General features: G+C 47.9%; 1 protein-coding gene across 1 annotated transcript in view; it reads left to right on the top strand.

Annotated features, from left to right (window-relative positions):
- CHRNB2 (cholinergic receptor nicotinic beta 2 subunit) overlaps nucleotides 1-17,160 on the top strand; it is a 32,703-nt gene extending 15,543 nt beyond the window's left edge. The window contains exons 2-6 of the mRNA XM_066608782.1: nucleotides 7,714-7,859; nucleotides 9,621-9,665; nucleotides 9,891-10,000; nucleotides 14,999-15,974; nucleotides 16,680-17,160. Coding sequence (XP_066464879.1) covers nucleotides 7,714-7,859; nucleotides 9,621-9,665; nucleotides 9,891-10,000; nucleotides 14,999-15,974; nucleotides 16,680-16,850 — 1,448 coding nt within the window. The 3' untranslated portion in view covers nucleotides 16,851-17,160. The remainder of the gene's footprint in view (nucleotides 1-7,713; nucleotides 7,860-9,620; nucleotides 9,666-9,890; nucleotides 10,001-14,998; nucleotides 15,975-16,679) is intronic.
- Nucleotides 17,161-17,445: the final 285 nt, after the last annotated feature.

Below are 17,445 nucleotides of genomic sequence, written 5' to 3'. Positions count from 1 at the left end.
ATACTAAGGAGAATCTACTCCACCTCTCTCTGTGTGTGTGTGTGTGTGTGTATGTATATATACTGAAAAGAATCTACGCCACCTCTGTGTGTGTGTGTGTGTGTGTGTGTGTATACTGAGGAGAATGTATTCCACCTCTGTGTGTGTGTATACTGAGGAGAATCTAGTCCACCTCTGTCTGTGTGTGTATACTGAGGAGATTCTACTTCAGCTGTGTGTGTGTGTGTGTACACCGAGGAGAATTTACTCCACCTCTGTGTGTGTGTGTGTGTGTGTGTGTGTGTGTGTATACCTAGGAGAATCTACTCTACCTCTGTGTGTGCGTGTATACTGAGTAGAATCTACTCCACCTGTGTGTGCGTACTGAGGAGAATCTACTCTACCTCTTTGTGTGTATACTGAGGAGAATCTACTCCACCTGTGTGTATGTGTGTATACTGAGGAGAATCTACTCCACCTGTGTGTGTGTGTGTGTTTGTGTGTGTGTGTATACTGAGGAGAATCTACTCTACCTCTGTGTGTGTGTACTGAGGAGACTCTACTCTACGTGTGTGTATGTTTGTTCTGAGGAGACTTTACTTTACGTGTGTGTGTACTGAGGAGACTCTACTTTACCTGTGTTGTGTGTGTGTGTACTGAGGAGAATCTACACCACTCCTGTGTGTGTATGTACTGAGGAGAATCTACACCACTCCTGTGTGTTTGTATACTGAGGAGAATCTACTTCACCTGTGTGTTTGTACTGAGTAGAATCTACTCCACGTCTGCGTGTGTGTCTGTGTATACTTAGAAGAATCTACTGCACCTCTGTGTGTCTGTGTATAGTGAGAAGATTCTGCTCCACCTCCTTGTGTGTGTCTGTGTATTCTGAGGAGAATCTACTCCACCTGTGTGTGTGTGTCTGTGTGTACTGAGGAGAATCTACTCCACGTGTGTTTGTACTGAGGAGAATCTACTCCACGTGTGTGTGTACTGAGGAGAATCTACTCCACGTGTGTGTGTACTGAGGAGAATCTACTCCACGTGTGTGTGTACTGAGGAGAATCTACTCCACGTGTGTGTGTACTGAGGAGAATCTACTCCACGTGTGTGTGTACTGAGGAGAATCTACTCCACGTGTGTGTGTGTACTGAGGAGAATCTACTCCACGTGTGTGTGTACTGAGGAGAATCTACTCCACGTGTGTGTGTGTACTGAGGAGAATCTACTCAACCTCTGTATGTGTGTATACTGACGAGAATCTAATCCACCTGTGTGTGTGTGTGTGTGTGTGTGTGTACTAAGGAGAATCTACTCCACGTGTGTGTTTGTACGTGTACTGAGGAGAATCTACTCCACGTGTGTGTGTGTACTGAGGAGAATCTACTCCACTTCTGTGTGTGTGTGTACTGAGGAGAATCTACTCCACCTGTGTGTGTGTATACGGAGGAGAATCTATTCCCCTTCTGTGTCTGTTTACTGAGAAGAATCTACTCCAGCTCTGTGTGTGTGTATACTGAGGAGAATCTACTCCACCCCTGTGTGTCTGTATACTGAGGAGAATGTACTCCACCCCTGTGTGTCTGTATACTGAGGAGAATGTACTCCACCTCTGTGTGTCTGTATACTGAGGAGAATCTACTCCACCTCTGTGTGTCTGTATACTGAGGAGAATCTACTCCACCTCTGTGTGTGTGTGTGTGTGTGTGTGTGTGTGTGTATACTGAGGACAATCTACTCCATCTGTGTGTGTGTGTGTGTGTATGTATATACTTTGGAGAATCTACTCCACCTCTGTGTGTGTGTGTGTGTGTGTATCGAGGAGAATCCGCTCCACCTGTGTGTGTGTGTGTATCTATATATATATATATATATATATATATATATATATACTGAGGAGAATTTACTCCACGTGTGTGTGTGTGTGTGTGTGTATACTGAGGAGAATCTACTCTACCTGTGTGTGTGTGTGTGTGTGTGTATACTGAGGAGAATCTACTCCACCCCTGTGTGTGTGTACTGAGGTGAATCTACTCCACCTCTGTGTGTCTGTATACTGAGGAGAATCTACTCAACCTCTGTGTGTGTTTGTGTGTGTGTGTGTATACTGAGGAGAATCCACCCCTGTGTGTGTGTACTGAGGTGAATCTACTCCACCCCTGTGTGTATGTATACTGAAGAGAATCTACTCCACTCCTGTGTGTGTGTATACTGAGGAGAATCTACTCCACCTCTGTATGTATGTGTGTGTGTGTATGTGTATATATATATATATACACTGAGGAGAATTTACTCCACGTGTGTGTGTATACTGAGGAGAATCTACTCTACCTCTGTGTGTGTGTGTTTGTGTGTATGTATACTGAGGAGAATCTACTCCACCCCTGTGTGTATGTATACTGAAGAGAATCTACTCCACTCCTGTGTGTGTGTGTGTGTACTGAGGAGAATCTACTCCACCTCTGTATGTGTGTGTGTGTGTGTCTATATGTATATGTGTATATATATATATATATATATATATATATATACTGAGGAGAATTTACTCCACGTGTGTGTGTATACTGAGGAGAATCTACTCTACCTCTGTGTGTGTGTGTGTATACTGAGGGAAATCTACTCCACCCCTGTGTGTGTGTATACTGAGGAGAATCTGTTCCACCTCCGTGTGTCTGTATACTAAGGAGATTCTATTCCACCTGTGTGTGTGTACACTGAGGAGAATCTACTCCACCTGTGTGTGTGTGTGTGTGTGTGGTCTGAGGAGAATCTACTCCACCTCTGTGTGTGTGTGTACTGAGGAGAATCTACTCCACGTGTGTGTGTGCTCAGGAGAATCTAATTTATCTGTGTGTGTTTGTGTATACTGAGGAGAATCTACTCCACCTCTGTGTGTGTGTGTGTATACTGAGGAGAATCTACTCCACCTCTGTGTGTGTGTGTATACTGAGGAGAATCTACTCCACCTCTGTGTGTGTATACTGAGGAGAATCTACTCCACCTCTGCGTGTTTGTGTGTGTGTTCTGAGGAGAATCTACTCCGTGTGTGTGTGTGTGTGTACACTGAGGAGAATCTACTACACCTATGTGTGTGTCTTTGTACTGAGAAGAATCTACTTTATCTGTGTGTGTGTGTATACTGAGGAGAATCTATTGCCCCTCTGTCGGATATCGGTAATATCCGCCTTCCTGTGTGTATATCCGCCATTGTGTGTGATATAGTTATACTGCTGAAACAAGTTATGGCTAATCCCGCCCCTATATCGCGCTTCCACCGTATCGCGCTCCCACCAGTTGAATTTTCCAGGGATGTGAGGCGTTCTCTTGTGACCAAGAGATCCTTTGGTATGACTATGACGGCCGCTGCAGAGGATCGTGGAGCTTCTCCCATTGAAAACAATGGGTGCTGCGATGCAAGATCACGCAGAAAGATCAGACGTGCCCCGATTTGTTTCCCACATAGCATCGCGGTGCCATGTAAGAAAACATCGCTAATGTGTTCATATTTGTTCGTTTCACACGGTTTTGACGCCCGTGTTTACCCGGCCTTGGCCTATCATCACACAGTGGAATTTTCTGCATTGATTCTGCCTTTACAACTACAGCAAAAAAAACAAAACAGCAGCCTCTGTGTGTAACGGCACTCGGCATCACAGGAGGACCCCCCATAGAAAAACCGAATGTTTTTACCTTGTTCTGCGATTTACTTATTAAGGCTTCTTTCGCACGAGCGCATATCAGCCGTCCGTTTTCACAGCCGATACACGCTACGTTGTTAGTGAAAGATTTGATGAACGGGCGCACAAATCAAACATTTCTTCGACCGAGCTCACCAGGCCATCGCCCACTTCCCCTCCCTCCCCATGGCAGGCTCACCCTTCTTCCTCGTTCCATGCAATGGGAGTGGACGGAGCTAAGCGTTGATTCACCCCGCCTCCTCCCATTGATGGCTATGAACAAGGGGCGGGGAGAGGGCGGGCACTTAGCTCTGCTCGTTCAGCCTCTTGTCCATAGCATCAATGGGAGGAGGCGGGGCAAATCCCATAGGAGCCCATGCAGCGACTAGGTGTATTCTGGCCAAGACATAGTTCCAGAACTATGTTTTGGGTCTGACGTAAAAACGCTCGGCACTATATTGGTCTTCTCGGGCGTTTTTCTGTCTCACAAATACGCCCATGTGATCTGATGCATTGGAATCCAATGCATCAGATTACAGTGCATATTGGCCGGCCGTGAAAACGCCGGCCGATATGCGCTCATATGAAAGAAGTCTAAGAGGCAGAATAAATTGGTCACATCTGGTGGCGCCTCCGTGGGCCAGAAGGAATCCTGCCTAACAATGTCAGCAGCAACCCTTGTTTGATGCAGCGGTGCCACGCCCCGGCATCCGGATGCACATGGGGTAATGAAGGATCCTGATATCGGAGTCTTCTATTTATCACATAAGTTTCTGGTGTGAGTTGTTGAAAAATCTGATGGGTTAACTGCAACCCCGCCCCTACTGCTAGGCCACACCCACTTCTGGAAAAAGAACAGGGACCCTCATTAAAACATCAAAAAGTTGGCATATTTCCAAGTTATAACTTTAATATACCAGAAATCTAATGTACAAGCCTAATGAATATGTCGCTCGTGTGTACGTGTATATCCGCCTGCCTGAGCGTATACATTGTGTGTATCTGCTCGCCTGAGTGTGTACATTGTGTGTAAGGCCAGATTTAGACGAGCGTGGTTTTCTCCCCTTATTCAGTGATCACAGCCGTTTAACAGGGCATACGAAACCATTGATCTCAATGGGATTTCAGTTGTTTTGTTTTCACCAGCTCTTTTCCCGGCTGCCATTTGTACAACCAAGAACATATAGGACCTGCCCCATCTTCCCCGCTGCAGGAAAGATCGGGCAGCTGCTAACTTCTCGAGGAAGAAGGAATCCCGCTCATTCAGATGCTGCTGTGCTCCGTGCTGCCGAGCGTAGTTGCGCCTATACCAGTGTGAATAAGCCATGAGTATGTATTGTGTGTACACTGTGTGTATCCGCTCTCCTGATGTATTGTGTGTACACTGTGTGCATCCGCTCTCCTGAGTATGCTTTCTGTGTATCCACTCTTCTGAGTATGTATTGTGTGTACACTGTGTGTATCCGCTCTCCTGATGTATTGTGTGTATCTGCTCTACTGAGTGTGTACATTTGTCTGTAAACTGTGTATCCACTAGCCACTCTCCTTAGTTATTATGTGTGTACACTTTCCTGAGTATGTATTGTGTGTATCCACTCTCCTGAGAATGTACTGTGTGTACACTGTGTGTATCCGCTCTCCTGAGTATGTATTGTGTGTACACTGTGTATCTGCTCTCCTGAGTATGTATTGTGTGTACACTGTGTATCTGCTCTCCTGAGTATGCATTGTGTGTACACTGTGTATCTGCACCCCTGAGTATGTATTGTGTGTTCACTGTGTGTACCTGCACCCCTGAGTATGTATTGTGTGTTCACTGTGTGTATCTGCACCCCTGAGTATGTATTGTGTGTTCACTGTGTGTATCTGCACCCCTGAGTATGTATTGTGTGTTCACTGTGTGTATCTGCACCCCTGAGTATGTATTGTGTGTTCACTGTGTGTATCTGCACCCCTGAGTATGTATTGTGTGTTCACTGTGTGTATCTGCACCCCTGAGTATGTATTGTGTGTTCACTGTGTGTATCTGCACCCCTGAGTATGTATTGTGTGTTCACTGTGTGTATCTGCACCCCTGAGTATGTATTGTGTGTTCACTGTGTGTATCTGCACCCCTGAGTATGTATTGTGTGTTCACTGTGTGTATCTGCACCCCTGAGTATGTATTGTGTGTTCACTGTGTGTATCTGCACTCCTGAGTATGTATTGTGTGTTCACTGTGTGTATCTGCACTCCTGAGTATGTATTGTGTGTTCACTGTGTGTATCTGCACTCCTGAGTATGTATTGTGTGTTCACTGTGTGTATCTGCACTCCTGAGTATGTATTGTGTGTTCACTGTGTGGCCCCCAGTAGTAATAGTGACATCCCACTTTGTGTATCTGCACTCCTGATTATGTATTGTGTGTTCACTGTGTGTATCCGCTCTCCTGAGTATGTATGGTGTGTTCACTGTGTGTACGCTTTACTGAGTGTGTATGTTTTTTACATTGTGTGTGTACTGTATGTATCTGCTCTACTGAGTATGTATATCGCATGCACACTGTATATCTACTCTTCTGAATATGTATTGTGTGTACCCTGTGTGTATCTGCTGTCTGGAGTCTGTATGTTGTGTATGGCCTCCTGCACTGCTTCTCTAGGAGTTGCATCCTCATGTATCCCGCCTCCTCGCAGTGACTCTGTAGCAGGTGTATCTGCCATCAAGTAAGATATGACATTTCTGATTACCGCGTGTTTGTCACTGGGCATAAGTGGGCTTGGATTTCCCTTAATGAACAGGGGGGCACCTGACAATATCACCTGCTGCTCTCAGCTAGTCTGTGGGATAGCCCAGCAGTATGTGTGCAGTGCCACTGCATCGCCCCCACAGGAGACACGAGGCACTACATGGCTTCCATACAAATCACTAGTGTGCGCCGACCTGCCGGCTTCCCCAGATAGAGACGCTCTTTGTAGCAGTGATGGAGACGGTCGGACTGCGCAGAATCTGTGGTCGCCATCGCTCAGCTCAGTCTTGCAGAAGAGGAAGAGGAGAGCGTGTATAATTTATAGGCTGCACATATCATGTGCATTATCTGCCGGCGTAATACTTAGTGGCTTAGTCATGTGACTGTGGAGTCTGGACATGGCATAATTGGGGGATATGTCCCTCCATATCTGCTGCGTGAGTGGAGACTTCATTCATGTATCTAAGCCATCATGTGTGATACTGTCTACTCAGCTGTGTATCTAATCCTATCTAGCCCTATCCCGTATAATACTGTCTGCTTGGGTGTATCTAAGGTTCTCCGGTGGGAAACAGTCTGTGTCCGGCAGCGGCAGTGAGCGTGGGGTTTGCTCTGTCATGTGACAGCCCCTGGGGAGCAGGACGCCATTAAGGGGCTCCTTGTGTCACATAGTGAAGGTGTGAAGTGTTTTTGGCTATGCTTACCCGGAAAGTATGAAACTGCGACCTTCACGGAGTGCGGCGGCGTCCTCTCATGCCTGCGACACCATGGCCTCCGTTATAGGACGGCATTACGGCTTTCTTCTATCACCCCTCTTATTTGCTGAGTCTGGAACAGCTGTGTGTGAGCTGCAGTGTTGGTTACCCAACTATTCCAGGAACACAAGGGGGCGACACTACACCACACTGCTTGTATGTCCATATGGTAGAGGAAGCCGGGTACAGGGGCCAAACTCCCAAATCTTCTCCTCCTCTGCTGTTCAGGCAAATCCAGACTGAAAAGACTATTATTACTGATATAAGAGGAGTGGCTAATATTAGTCCCATATCAGGTGGATGTTATAACACTCCAGAGTACTGATATAATCTCCAGAGACATCATATATGTGACTAATATCAGCCGCACCTCTTATCATACTCCAGAACTGGCATAACCTTCAGAAACCTCATATGTGTGACTGATATAAGATGCTTCTCTTACAAGACTCTGTACTGATATAGATCACCAGATATGACATATGTATGTGACTGATATCAGCCGCTGCTGTAAGATACAGAAACTAAAAATGACTTATAATTGTTTGTCCTCCTCCTGCTGGCTGTTTTGCAGGATGCCGCGGTACGGACACCGAGGAGCGCCTGGTGGAATTTCTCTTGGACCCATCCCGTTATAACAAGCTGATCCGTCCAGCTACCAATGGCTCAGAACAGGTCACCGTACAGCTAATGGTATCCCTGGCCCAACTGATAAGTGTGGTAAGTAACCGCGGAGAGATGTCACCGCTGCTCTCTACTGACTAGATGGGCGGCATTCTCGCTGATGTCACTACTGCCCTCTAGTGAAAGGATAGGCAGCATTCTCAGTGATGTCACTGCTGCTCTCTAGTGCAGTGGTCCCCTACCTTTTTTGCACAGGGACCGGCTTCAAGCACAACCATTTTTCCATGGCCCGGCAGCGTGGGGTGGGGCAGGGGCGGGGCTTTGGTCATATGGAGGCGGGGTTTCAGTGGCTTCAGTAGTAATGGTATTACTACTGGTACGGATATAGGGGACACAATTATTAATAGTGACATCCCACAGTGGCCTCAGGTAGTAATAGTGACATCCCATAGTGGCTCCCAGTATAATAGTGACATCCCACAGCGGCTCCCAGTATAATAGTGACAACCCACAGTGGCCCCCAGTAGTAATAGTGACATCCCACAGTGGCCCCCAGTAGTAATAGTGACATCCCACAGTGGCCCCCAGTAGTAATAGTGACATCCCACAGTGGCCCCCAGTAGTAATAGTGACATCCCACGATGGCCCCCAGTAGTAATAGTGACACCCTACAGTGGCCCCCAGTAGTAATAGTGGCATCCCACAGCGGCCCCCAGTAGTAATAGTGACATCCCACGATGGCCCCCAGTAGTAATAGTGACATCCCACGATGGCCCCCAATAGTAATAGTGACACCCCACAGTGGCCCCCAGTAGTAATAGTGGCATCCCACGATGGCCCCCAGTAGTAATAGTGACACCCCACAGTGGCCCCCAGTAGTAATAGTGGCATCCCACAGTGGCCCCCAGTAGTAATAGTGGCATCCCACAGCGGCCCCCAGTAGTAATAGTGACATCCCACGATGGCCCCCAGTAGTAATAGTGACATCCCACGATGGCCCCCAATAGTAATAGTGACACCCCACAGTGGCCCCCAGTAGTAATAGTGGCATCCCACAGCGGCCCCCAGTAGTAATAGTGACATCCCACAGTGGCCCCAGCAGTGACAGTGCCCCCCTAAGACCCATATGCTTACCCCCTCCACCTCGTGGCAGCTCCGCTGATCCTCTGCCTGGCGCTGATCCCAGAGCACACTGTGACGTCAGTGTGCTGCCAGACGCCTCCTCCCCCTGCTCACACGAAATCAAGTAGTAGGAGACGTCAGGGGAGGGGAGAAGGATCCTAACTGCACACTGGTGTCACAGTGGAGCCGATATCCGTGTCGCTAGCAGCACTGCTTAGTGAATACCGTCAGGGGAGCTGCGGCCCCTGCCGGTATTCACCACTAACGGGGTGAGCGGCCAACAGCGGCAAGAAACTCCCGGACCAGTGGTTGGGGACCCCTGCTCTAATGAACTGATAGGCTGCATTCTCAGTGATGTCACTGCTGCCGTCTAGTGAAAGGATAGGCGGAATTCTCAGAGATGTCATCACTGCTCTCTAGTGAATGAATAGATTGCATTCTCGGTGATGTCACCGCCTCTCTGTAGTAAATGGATAGGCGGCATTCTCACTGATGTCACCGCTGCTCTCTCGTGAATGGATAGGTTGCATTCTCAGTGATGTCACTGCTGCTCTCTAGTGATGGATAGGCTGCATTTTCAGTAATGAGACTGCTGCTCTCTAGTGGCTGAATAGGTTGCATTCTCAGTGATTTTACTGCTGCTCTCTAGCGATGGCTAGGCGGCATTCTCAGTGATGTCACCGCTGCTCTCTAGTGATGTCACTGGTAATAACTCTACTTCTCTTGTCTTTCTAGCATGAACGGGAACAGATAATGACGACGAATGTTTGGCTGACTCAGGTACATTTTTGATGCCCTGTGTGCCCCCCAACCCCATGCTGTGCCCCCTTTCTCGCATGGCATCCTGTAGCTCCTTTCCTTTGGTTTTGTAGTGTGTGATCTGTGACAGCGCCGCACTCAGATCCTGCCAGTAAGCTTGGGAGGAGTGCGGTACACAACATATGAGTAGTGTACATGTATATACAGCGAATGAGATGTTACAATCCGGGTTAAAATCTCTTCTAGGAATGGGAGGACTACCGGCTGACCTGGAACCCGGCCGAGTTCGACAACATGAAGAAAGTGCGACTACCGTCCAAACACATTTGGCTCCCAGATGTCGTCTTGTACAACAAGTGAGTAACGGTGCCCTCTACAGGCGGAGTATGTAAGGACATGTGTTACAGCTTTGCTGCTTTGTTGGCAATCGCCTGTGTTGCTACGATCATTGGCCGCTATGAGGTGGGGGCAGGCGTCCTCTGGTTGGAGGTTTGGTGTGTTATCAGGTCAGTACCCTCATGTTTAACCCCTTAAGACGTGGCTTATTTTGGTCTTAATGACGTAATGATTTTTTTGAGGATTTTCATTTTTTATTTTTTAGTTCAAAAAGTTTTTATTGAGGCAGAGACAGCAAGATATGTAATGCATTCCCCAGCGGTCTTACATTAATAGTACATACGCACTTTACAATGCACTGGCTTTCACACTCCACCAACTCTCGACTGTGGAGCCTGTTGCTAGCAAATCTCCCCCCAAATTTTTACACTGAAAAGGAAAGGTCTAACCAGCCACGAGATAAAGAACCAAGTGGGAACAGGAGGACAGACATACAAAAAAACATGAAAGAAAATAACAAAAGACAGTACTCGTTAGAGCATAGGTAAGGTGAGTAGAGGCTGGGGTAAGGGTGCGGGTGAATAGGGGATGAGTCTATGGCATAGCTGTATAATACTACTTGCGTGCACCAACAGCCATACCAGGAGCCACAGAAAGGAAAAAAAAACAAAAACACAATTCCAGTGTGTCGAGGGAGCGGCCCGTCCCCACCAAAAGAAGGGTGCCACTCTCCCCTCCGCTCCTGAAGAGACGATGGGAGGAGACATGCCTCTGTTGTGGTTGACAGCTGATCCATCCACTCCCTAACTCTGGATGATATCTTGAAATCAAGCCAAGGCTGCCAAGTTGCATAGAACCCCGCCACGGCTGCATCCTCCTCTGCCCTCATCTCCTCGAGTCTTGCCAGCGTGTTGCCCGCCTCCACCCAGTGAATCCTGGCAGGTCCTGAAGCGGATTGCCAGAACCTTGGGATGACCTGCCTGACCGCTTGGACAAAAAATCGCAGTAGACCTTTCCTCACGTGGGCAATGGACCCCGAGAACAAGGACAGCAAAGCTATCTCAGGCGTGAGTACCACATCTGCGCCACATAGGCTGTTGTACAGCCTCACTACGTCTGTCCAGAGTGCCACTACTGGAGGGCATTCCCACCATATATGGACCATATTACCCCTTCCGCCAGAGCACCTCCAACACAGGGGGGAGGACTGAGGGAACATTTTATGTAGCCGTTCCGGGGTCGTGTACCATCGTGACAAAATCTTGTAGTTTAGCTCATGTAGCCTGAAGTAGACTGACCCCTTGTGGGTTAGGGCAAAAGCCTTCTGCCAAAGATCTTAGGAAAAGCTTTTTCCCAACTCACTCTCCCACAATCCCCGGGAGTTCGTCCCCCATCTCACAATCCAGCAGTATCTTGTACAAAAGGGAAATTAAGTGTCTGGGTGATTCAGGTGACATGCACAGCTCCTCGAAGGGAGTGAGAGCTTTGGTTAGAGTTGACCCAATGTCAGGGAGTCCAGCGAGCCCCTCAATTGCAAATATACCATCCATGCTCACGGTGGTACCTGTGACCCCTCAAAGAACTCCGCCAGGGGTCTAATCCCCTCATCTTTTATTTTTCCGTTGACACGGCCGTATGAGGGATGTTATGGCGATCTGTAGGATTTGGGTACGTGTAATGTATCATATAACTTCTATAAAAAAACAAAAAACAGTTTGATTCTGTCATTTTTTTCCCTTACACTGTTAGGCCTCATGTCCACGGGGAAAATCAGGCCCGCTCCGGATTCTCCATGGAGAATCTGCAGCGGGTCCCTCCTGCCCCGCGGACATGAGGGCTGAAAATAAGAATAAATCAGAATTAACTCACCTCTCGCACGCTCCGGATCCTCCCTTCGCTGCCGCGTCATCTTCTCTGCGTCGCGGCCGGATCTTTTTTCTTCGGCCCGGCGGATGCGCAGGATGACGTCTGTGACGTGCCCCGCGCATGCGCCGGCCCGAAGCAAAATGATCCGGCCGCGACTGAGAGAAGATGGCGCCGCGGCGAAGAGAAGAAACGGAGCGGGTGAGTAAATTCCGGACGGCTTCCATAGGCTTCAATAGAAGCCCGCGGGAGACCCGCACGAAAATGGAGCATGGTTCAGATTTTTTCATGCTCCATTTTTTTTAAAATCACTTTTATTGACCATCCGCGGGTATTTATCTACCCGCGGGTGGTCAATGCATCCCTATGGGGCGCGGATCCGCGGGCAGGAGAAGAGTTAAAATCTGCTGCGGATTTTAATTCTTCTTTTGCCCGTGGACATGAGGCCTTAATCAAACAGCATAAATGACAGGACACATTTTTCTGCGGCTCTGTATAATTACAACAATACCAAAATTATGTATGCATTTTTTCTAGAAGGTTTTTCCACCTTTGCATAATAAAAAAAAAAGAGCTCTGAGACGCTGCATGTTTTTTGCGTGATGAACTGTAGTTTTTATTGGTACCATTTTTGGATACAAATGGCTTTTTTGATCACTTGTATTGCGTTTGTTTGGGAGGTGAAATGAAGAAAAAAGCATTTTGGCTCGTTTATTGTTTTTTACAGTGTTTGCTGTACAGGATAAATAGCGTGCTCAATTTATTTTTCAGGTTGTTACAGATGTGACGATACCGAACGTGGGTTTATTTGTTTTAAATTGTTTTGTTTTTTTTTTTACACACTGTTTATGTCCCTAAAGGGGACTAGAACTTGCAATGCTAGTATCTCTCTGATAATACATTGCAGTACTTCTGTACTGCAGTGCATTATCACTAACCAGAGTGATCACAGGACATGGCAGACCCAGACGTCATTGTCTGGCATCCGCTTGCGATTACAAGACAGAGGGCCAGTGATGTTAGAGAGGGAGCGCTCTATGTTTGTGAACCCCTTACACCCCACAATTAACATTGATCGTGTCATGTAAGGGTTTAACAGCGGAAATAGGTTTTCTCACTGATCCCCGCTGTTGCAGCGGGGGGTCGACTGTCTCAGTTACTGCCAGCTTCCACTGTGGATGGCATGGGCACTGTGGATGGCGTGGGCTCAGCTTCTGAACCTGCACCGTCCACACGACCTAAGTTTACTCCTACTCTCGGGAACTGCTTCATATCCAGGATGCACATCTACACCCTGGGATGGGAAGGGGTTGAGACTCATATACACGCAAAGACAATCCTTAGCTCCATTTACATGCAACGATTAACGCTCAAAATTCGTTCAAACGCTGCCATCGTTCGCTCTTCGGCTGATTGATGATAAGTTGTTTTCACTGAGGCAAAATCAAAGTGTCTCGTCAGCAATGATATGTCCGTCACTGTATACACCTACATAAATGTATATGCTTGATTACTAATTGTTTAAAAGAATAAGGCTGGATTCTCGGCGGAAATCTCGCGGTTTGGCCGCAGCTAAAAAACGCGATATTTCCGCCGGGAGAACCGCTGCTGCAAAACCCGCGGCTGCTTTGAGGCGGCCCAGCCGCTCGCTCTTCCGCTGCACCCGGCGCTCCCATAGAGGAGAGCGCGGCCGCAGCAGAAAAAAGAAATGGACATGCTGCAGTCAGCAAATCCGCGGCGCTGCGGTGGCTTCTGCCGGCTTAGCCACAGCGGATTTGCCGTCCCGTGTGGACGAGATTTCTGAGAAAACTCGTCCACATGGCTGGCTAATCCCGGGATTAGCGGCCGCATGCGGATTTGCCGGGCCAAATTCCGCACAGAATTTCCGCGGCAAATCCGCCCTGTGTGAACCCAGCCTAAGGGCTGAGACACACAAACACAAGATCAATCAAGAGCAGCGGTGATATCTCTGTATCCTTCGTCTCTCTGTTAAGTTAGACGAATGTTCATAGGCTTCCTATGAACTGTCCAATTAGACAGGGAAACGCGTCAACCTACTATAAAGGGTTATATTAGAACTCTCTCATCGTATGCTCACCTGAAGCTGGCCAGATACTCTCTGAATTTTAGTATTAGGAACACCTTGGGAATATAATACCAATATCACAATACCAATTGGGCTCTCGGTGTTTGGTCCCACACTCCGCCACTCACCGAGTGCTCCCTCCATCGTCTCGAGTTTGTGAGGCCAACTGTTTTCCCAAACAAACCTGGTGCATTATTTCATCATTCTCTAAACCTCTGTATCCAGTGGCAGGGCACTGTCCGTCTGTCCGTCTTTTAACAGAACCCTCATCCATGTTCTTTTTGCATCTGCAACTCCTGGTGCAATCCCAATCATAGGCGGGATTTGGGGTTCCCTATTGATCTCGTGTTTGTTTGTCTCAGCCCTTATTCTTTTAAACAATTATTAATAAAGCTTATACATCTTATTTCCGTCTGTACTGTAAATGATTTTAAGGTGAGCTTAAAATCCATTGTTCAGCCGGAGAACAGATAACATAGAGCGCACTCTGTGTTCTGCACAAGAGCAGATTATTACATTGTATTCAGCTGACAGCCCTTGCCAGAACAAAGGAGCTGATTGCCTGCTGTGTTCTGCAAGCAGTGCCTGGAGGCTCGTTTACATGCAAACGAAGCTAATAAAGTGCTAATGGAATTACTTTATGCAAAATGATTGCTAGAACTGTCAATCTCTCAATCCTTTGAAAAGGCTCATTTACACGCAAAGACAATCTTTCAAACGATTGAAATATTGACAGTTCTAGCGATTATTTTGCATAAAGTACTAATGGACACTAATGCTCATGGACTTTATTATCTCTCTCCGGCTAAACAATGGATTTTAAGCTTGCCTTAAAATCATCGTTCAGCTGAAGAATGAACAATGGCAGCGTTCATTGCTTCACACACAACGATTATTGCTCATATGCCATTGGTTAAGCAAATTTTGAGTGATAACCGTTGCGTGTAAATGGGGCTTAAAACTGATGGTTGATCTCATAGACTAGTAGAGTCTAGCCTGTGGCAAAATATAACTCCCAATAGGGGGTCAGCAACCACTGCCGTAGACTAACAGCCGTGTTCTCTTCCAGCGCTGATGGGATGTACGAGGTCTCCTTCTACTCCAACGCTGTGGTGTCCCATGACGGCAGCATCTTCTGGCTTCCTCCCGCCATTTATAAGAGCGCCTGCAAGATCGAGGTCAAGCACTTCCCCTTCGACCAGCAGAACTGCACCATGAAGTTCCGATCATGGACTTATGACCGCACCGAGCTAGACCTGGTGCTGAGGAGCGACGTGGCCAGTCTGGACGACTTCACCCCCAGCGGGGAATGGGACATCATCGCCTTGCCAGGGAGGAGGAACGAGAACCCTGAGGATTCCACCTACGTGGATATCACCTACGATTTCATCATCCGCCGCAAGCCTCTCTTTTACACCATCAACCTCATCATCCCCTGCATCCTCATCACCTCTCTGGCCATCCTGGTCTTCTACCTGCCCTCGGACTGCGGAGAAAAAATGACGCTCTGCATTTCCGTGCTGCTGGCGCTCACCGTCTTCTTACTGCTCATTTCTAAGATTGTGCCCCCCACGTCCCTCGACGTCCCACTCGTTGGCAAGTACCTGATGTTCACTATGGTCCTCGTGACGTTTTCCATCGTAACCAGTGTCTGTGTCCTCAATGTCCATCACCGCTCCCCCACCACGCACACAATGCCGCCCTGGGTGAAGGTGGTCTTCCTGGACAAGCTGCCTACTCTACTCTTCATGAAGCAGCCAAGGCAGAATTGCGCCCGGCAACGTCTGCGCCAGCAGCGACAGGGTCAGGAGCGGGCAACGGGAAGCTTCTTCCTACGAGACAGCGCCAAATCATGTACCTGTTATGTCAACCAAGCCACAGTGAAAAAATATGGCGGTGGCCCGCTCCCAGAATTACCTGAGGGGGTAAATGGCTTTCGGGACAGACAGGGGAAGGTCCGACAGTGTCTCTGCGGTCTGGAGGAGGCCGTGGATGGAGTGCGATTTATAGCAGACCACATGAAGAGCGAGGACGATGATCAGAGTGTGAGTGTACTGCAATTACTGCTGGCAATCATCCTGTATGTCATGTCTGAGAGGTAGTCACAGCCCCGCCCCCTGCTGATGACATCACTGATATAATGACAAGTAATCAGACATGAAATCCACACATCTTATACTACAGTGACATCATCTATTACTGCTGACAACCAGCCTGTATATCATGTCTGAGAGGTAGTCACAGCCCCACCTTCTGCTGATGACATCACTGATATAATATGTGATCAGAACATGAGATCCAACCTTATACTACATTGACATCATCTATTACTGCTGACAACCAGCCTGTATATCATGTCTGAGAGGTAGTCACAGGGCTGCCCCCTGGTGATGACATCACTGACATAATATGTGATCAGAACATGAGATCCAACCTTATACTACAGTGACATCATCTATCACTGCTGACATCCAGCCTATCATATCTGACAGGTAGTCACAGCCCCGCCCCCTGGTGATGACACCACTGATATGACATGAGATCTGCACACCTTATACTACAGTGACATCATGCATCCTGTATATCATGTCTGAGAGGTAGTCACAGCCCCGCCCCCTGCTGATGACATCACTGATATAGTTGCATACATATCTTCTATGACATTACATAGTGTCCCACGGCACGGGGTATTTTAGGAGAGTTCTTGCACTGTGTCCCTCAAGTAACGTGACTTTCTGTACCCCGCACAGGTGAGTGAGGACTGGAAGTACGTGGCCATGGTGATTGATCGGCTCTTCCTGTGGATCTTCGTCTTTGTCTGTGTCTTTGGGACAATCGGCATGTTCCTACAGCCGCTTTTCCAGAACTACACATCAAACACGTTACTACAGCTGAACCACGCGGCTCCCGCCTCCAACTAACGTGTCTGGAGGGCGCCGGCGCCGCCACCCCGACGCGGAAATAACTTTTATTTAATAGGAGATTACAAACAAGACTGATGCTCTTCCAGCCAAAACCACATGAGCTAACGCTTTACTCTGGGCGGCCTCCGCCATCACCACTCCTTATAGGTTTTCTGCCAAGGACGAACCCTTCACAGACTGAAGCAAAGATCCCAGCACAACCTGAAAAATAGGGGGGGAGGGGGGTCGTGTCTCATGGTGAAATCACTTCTTATTCCAAGCAATAAAACACAAGAGGGAAGATGTCGCTGAGCCGCTCCGTCTGTCCGCACAACACCCACTGGTGGGAAGCCCCCCAAAAATGGTGCGCTCCCCTACCTGTGGGTCTGAGTTGTCCTTATGTGCCTCGTCTTCCAGCCAATCGCAGAGAAGAAATCGATCGCTTTCCCTGGAGTCACATCTTCCTAACGGCTCAGCACAATTCTCAGATCATAGGATTGCTGTCAGTGAATGGAAACATTTGCATAAGGTTTCATAAACTTCCATTAGCCTAACAGTCTGCACTAATACACTGTAACAAAGCTACTAGCGAGCTCAGTAGCACAACAGAATG

Source organism: Eleutherodactylus coqui, chromosome 6 (assembly GCF_035609145.1).
Source record: "Eleutherodactylus coqui strain aEleCoq1 chromosome 6, aEleCoq1.hap1, whole genome shotgun sequence".
NCBI lineage: Eukaryota > Metazoa > Chordata > Amphibia > Anura > Eleutherodactylidae > Eleutherodactylus > Eleutherodactylus coqui.
The sequence above is the reverse complement of the archived record's forward strand: the minus strand, read 5'-3'. Positions and strand labels throughout refer to the sequence as shown.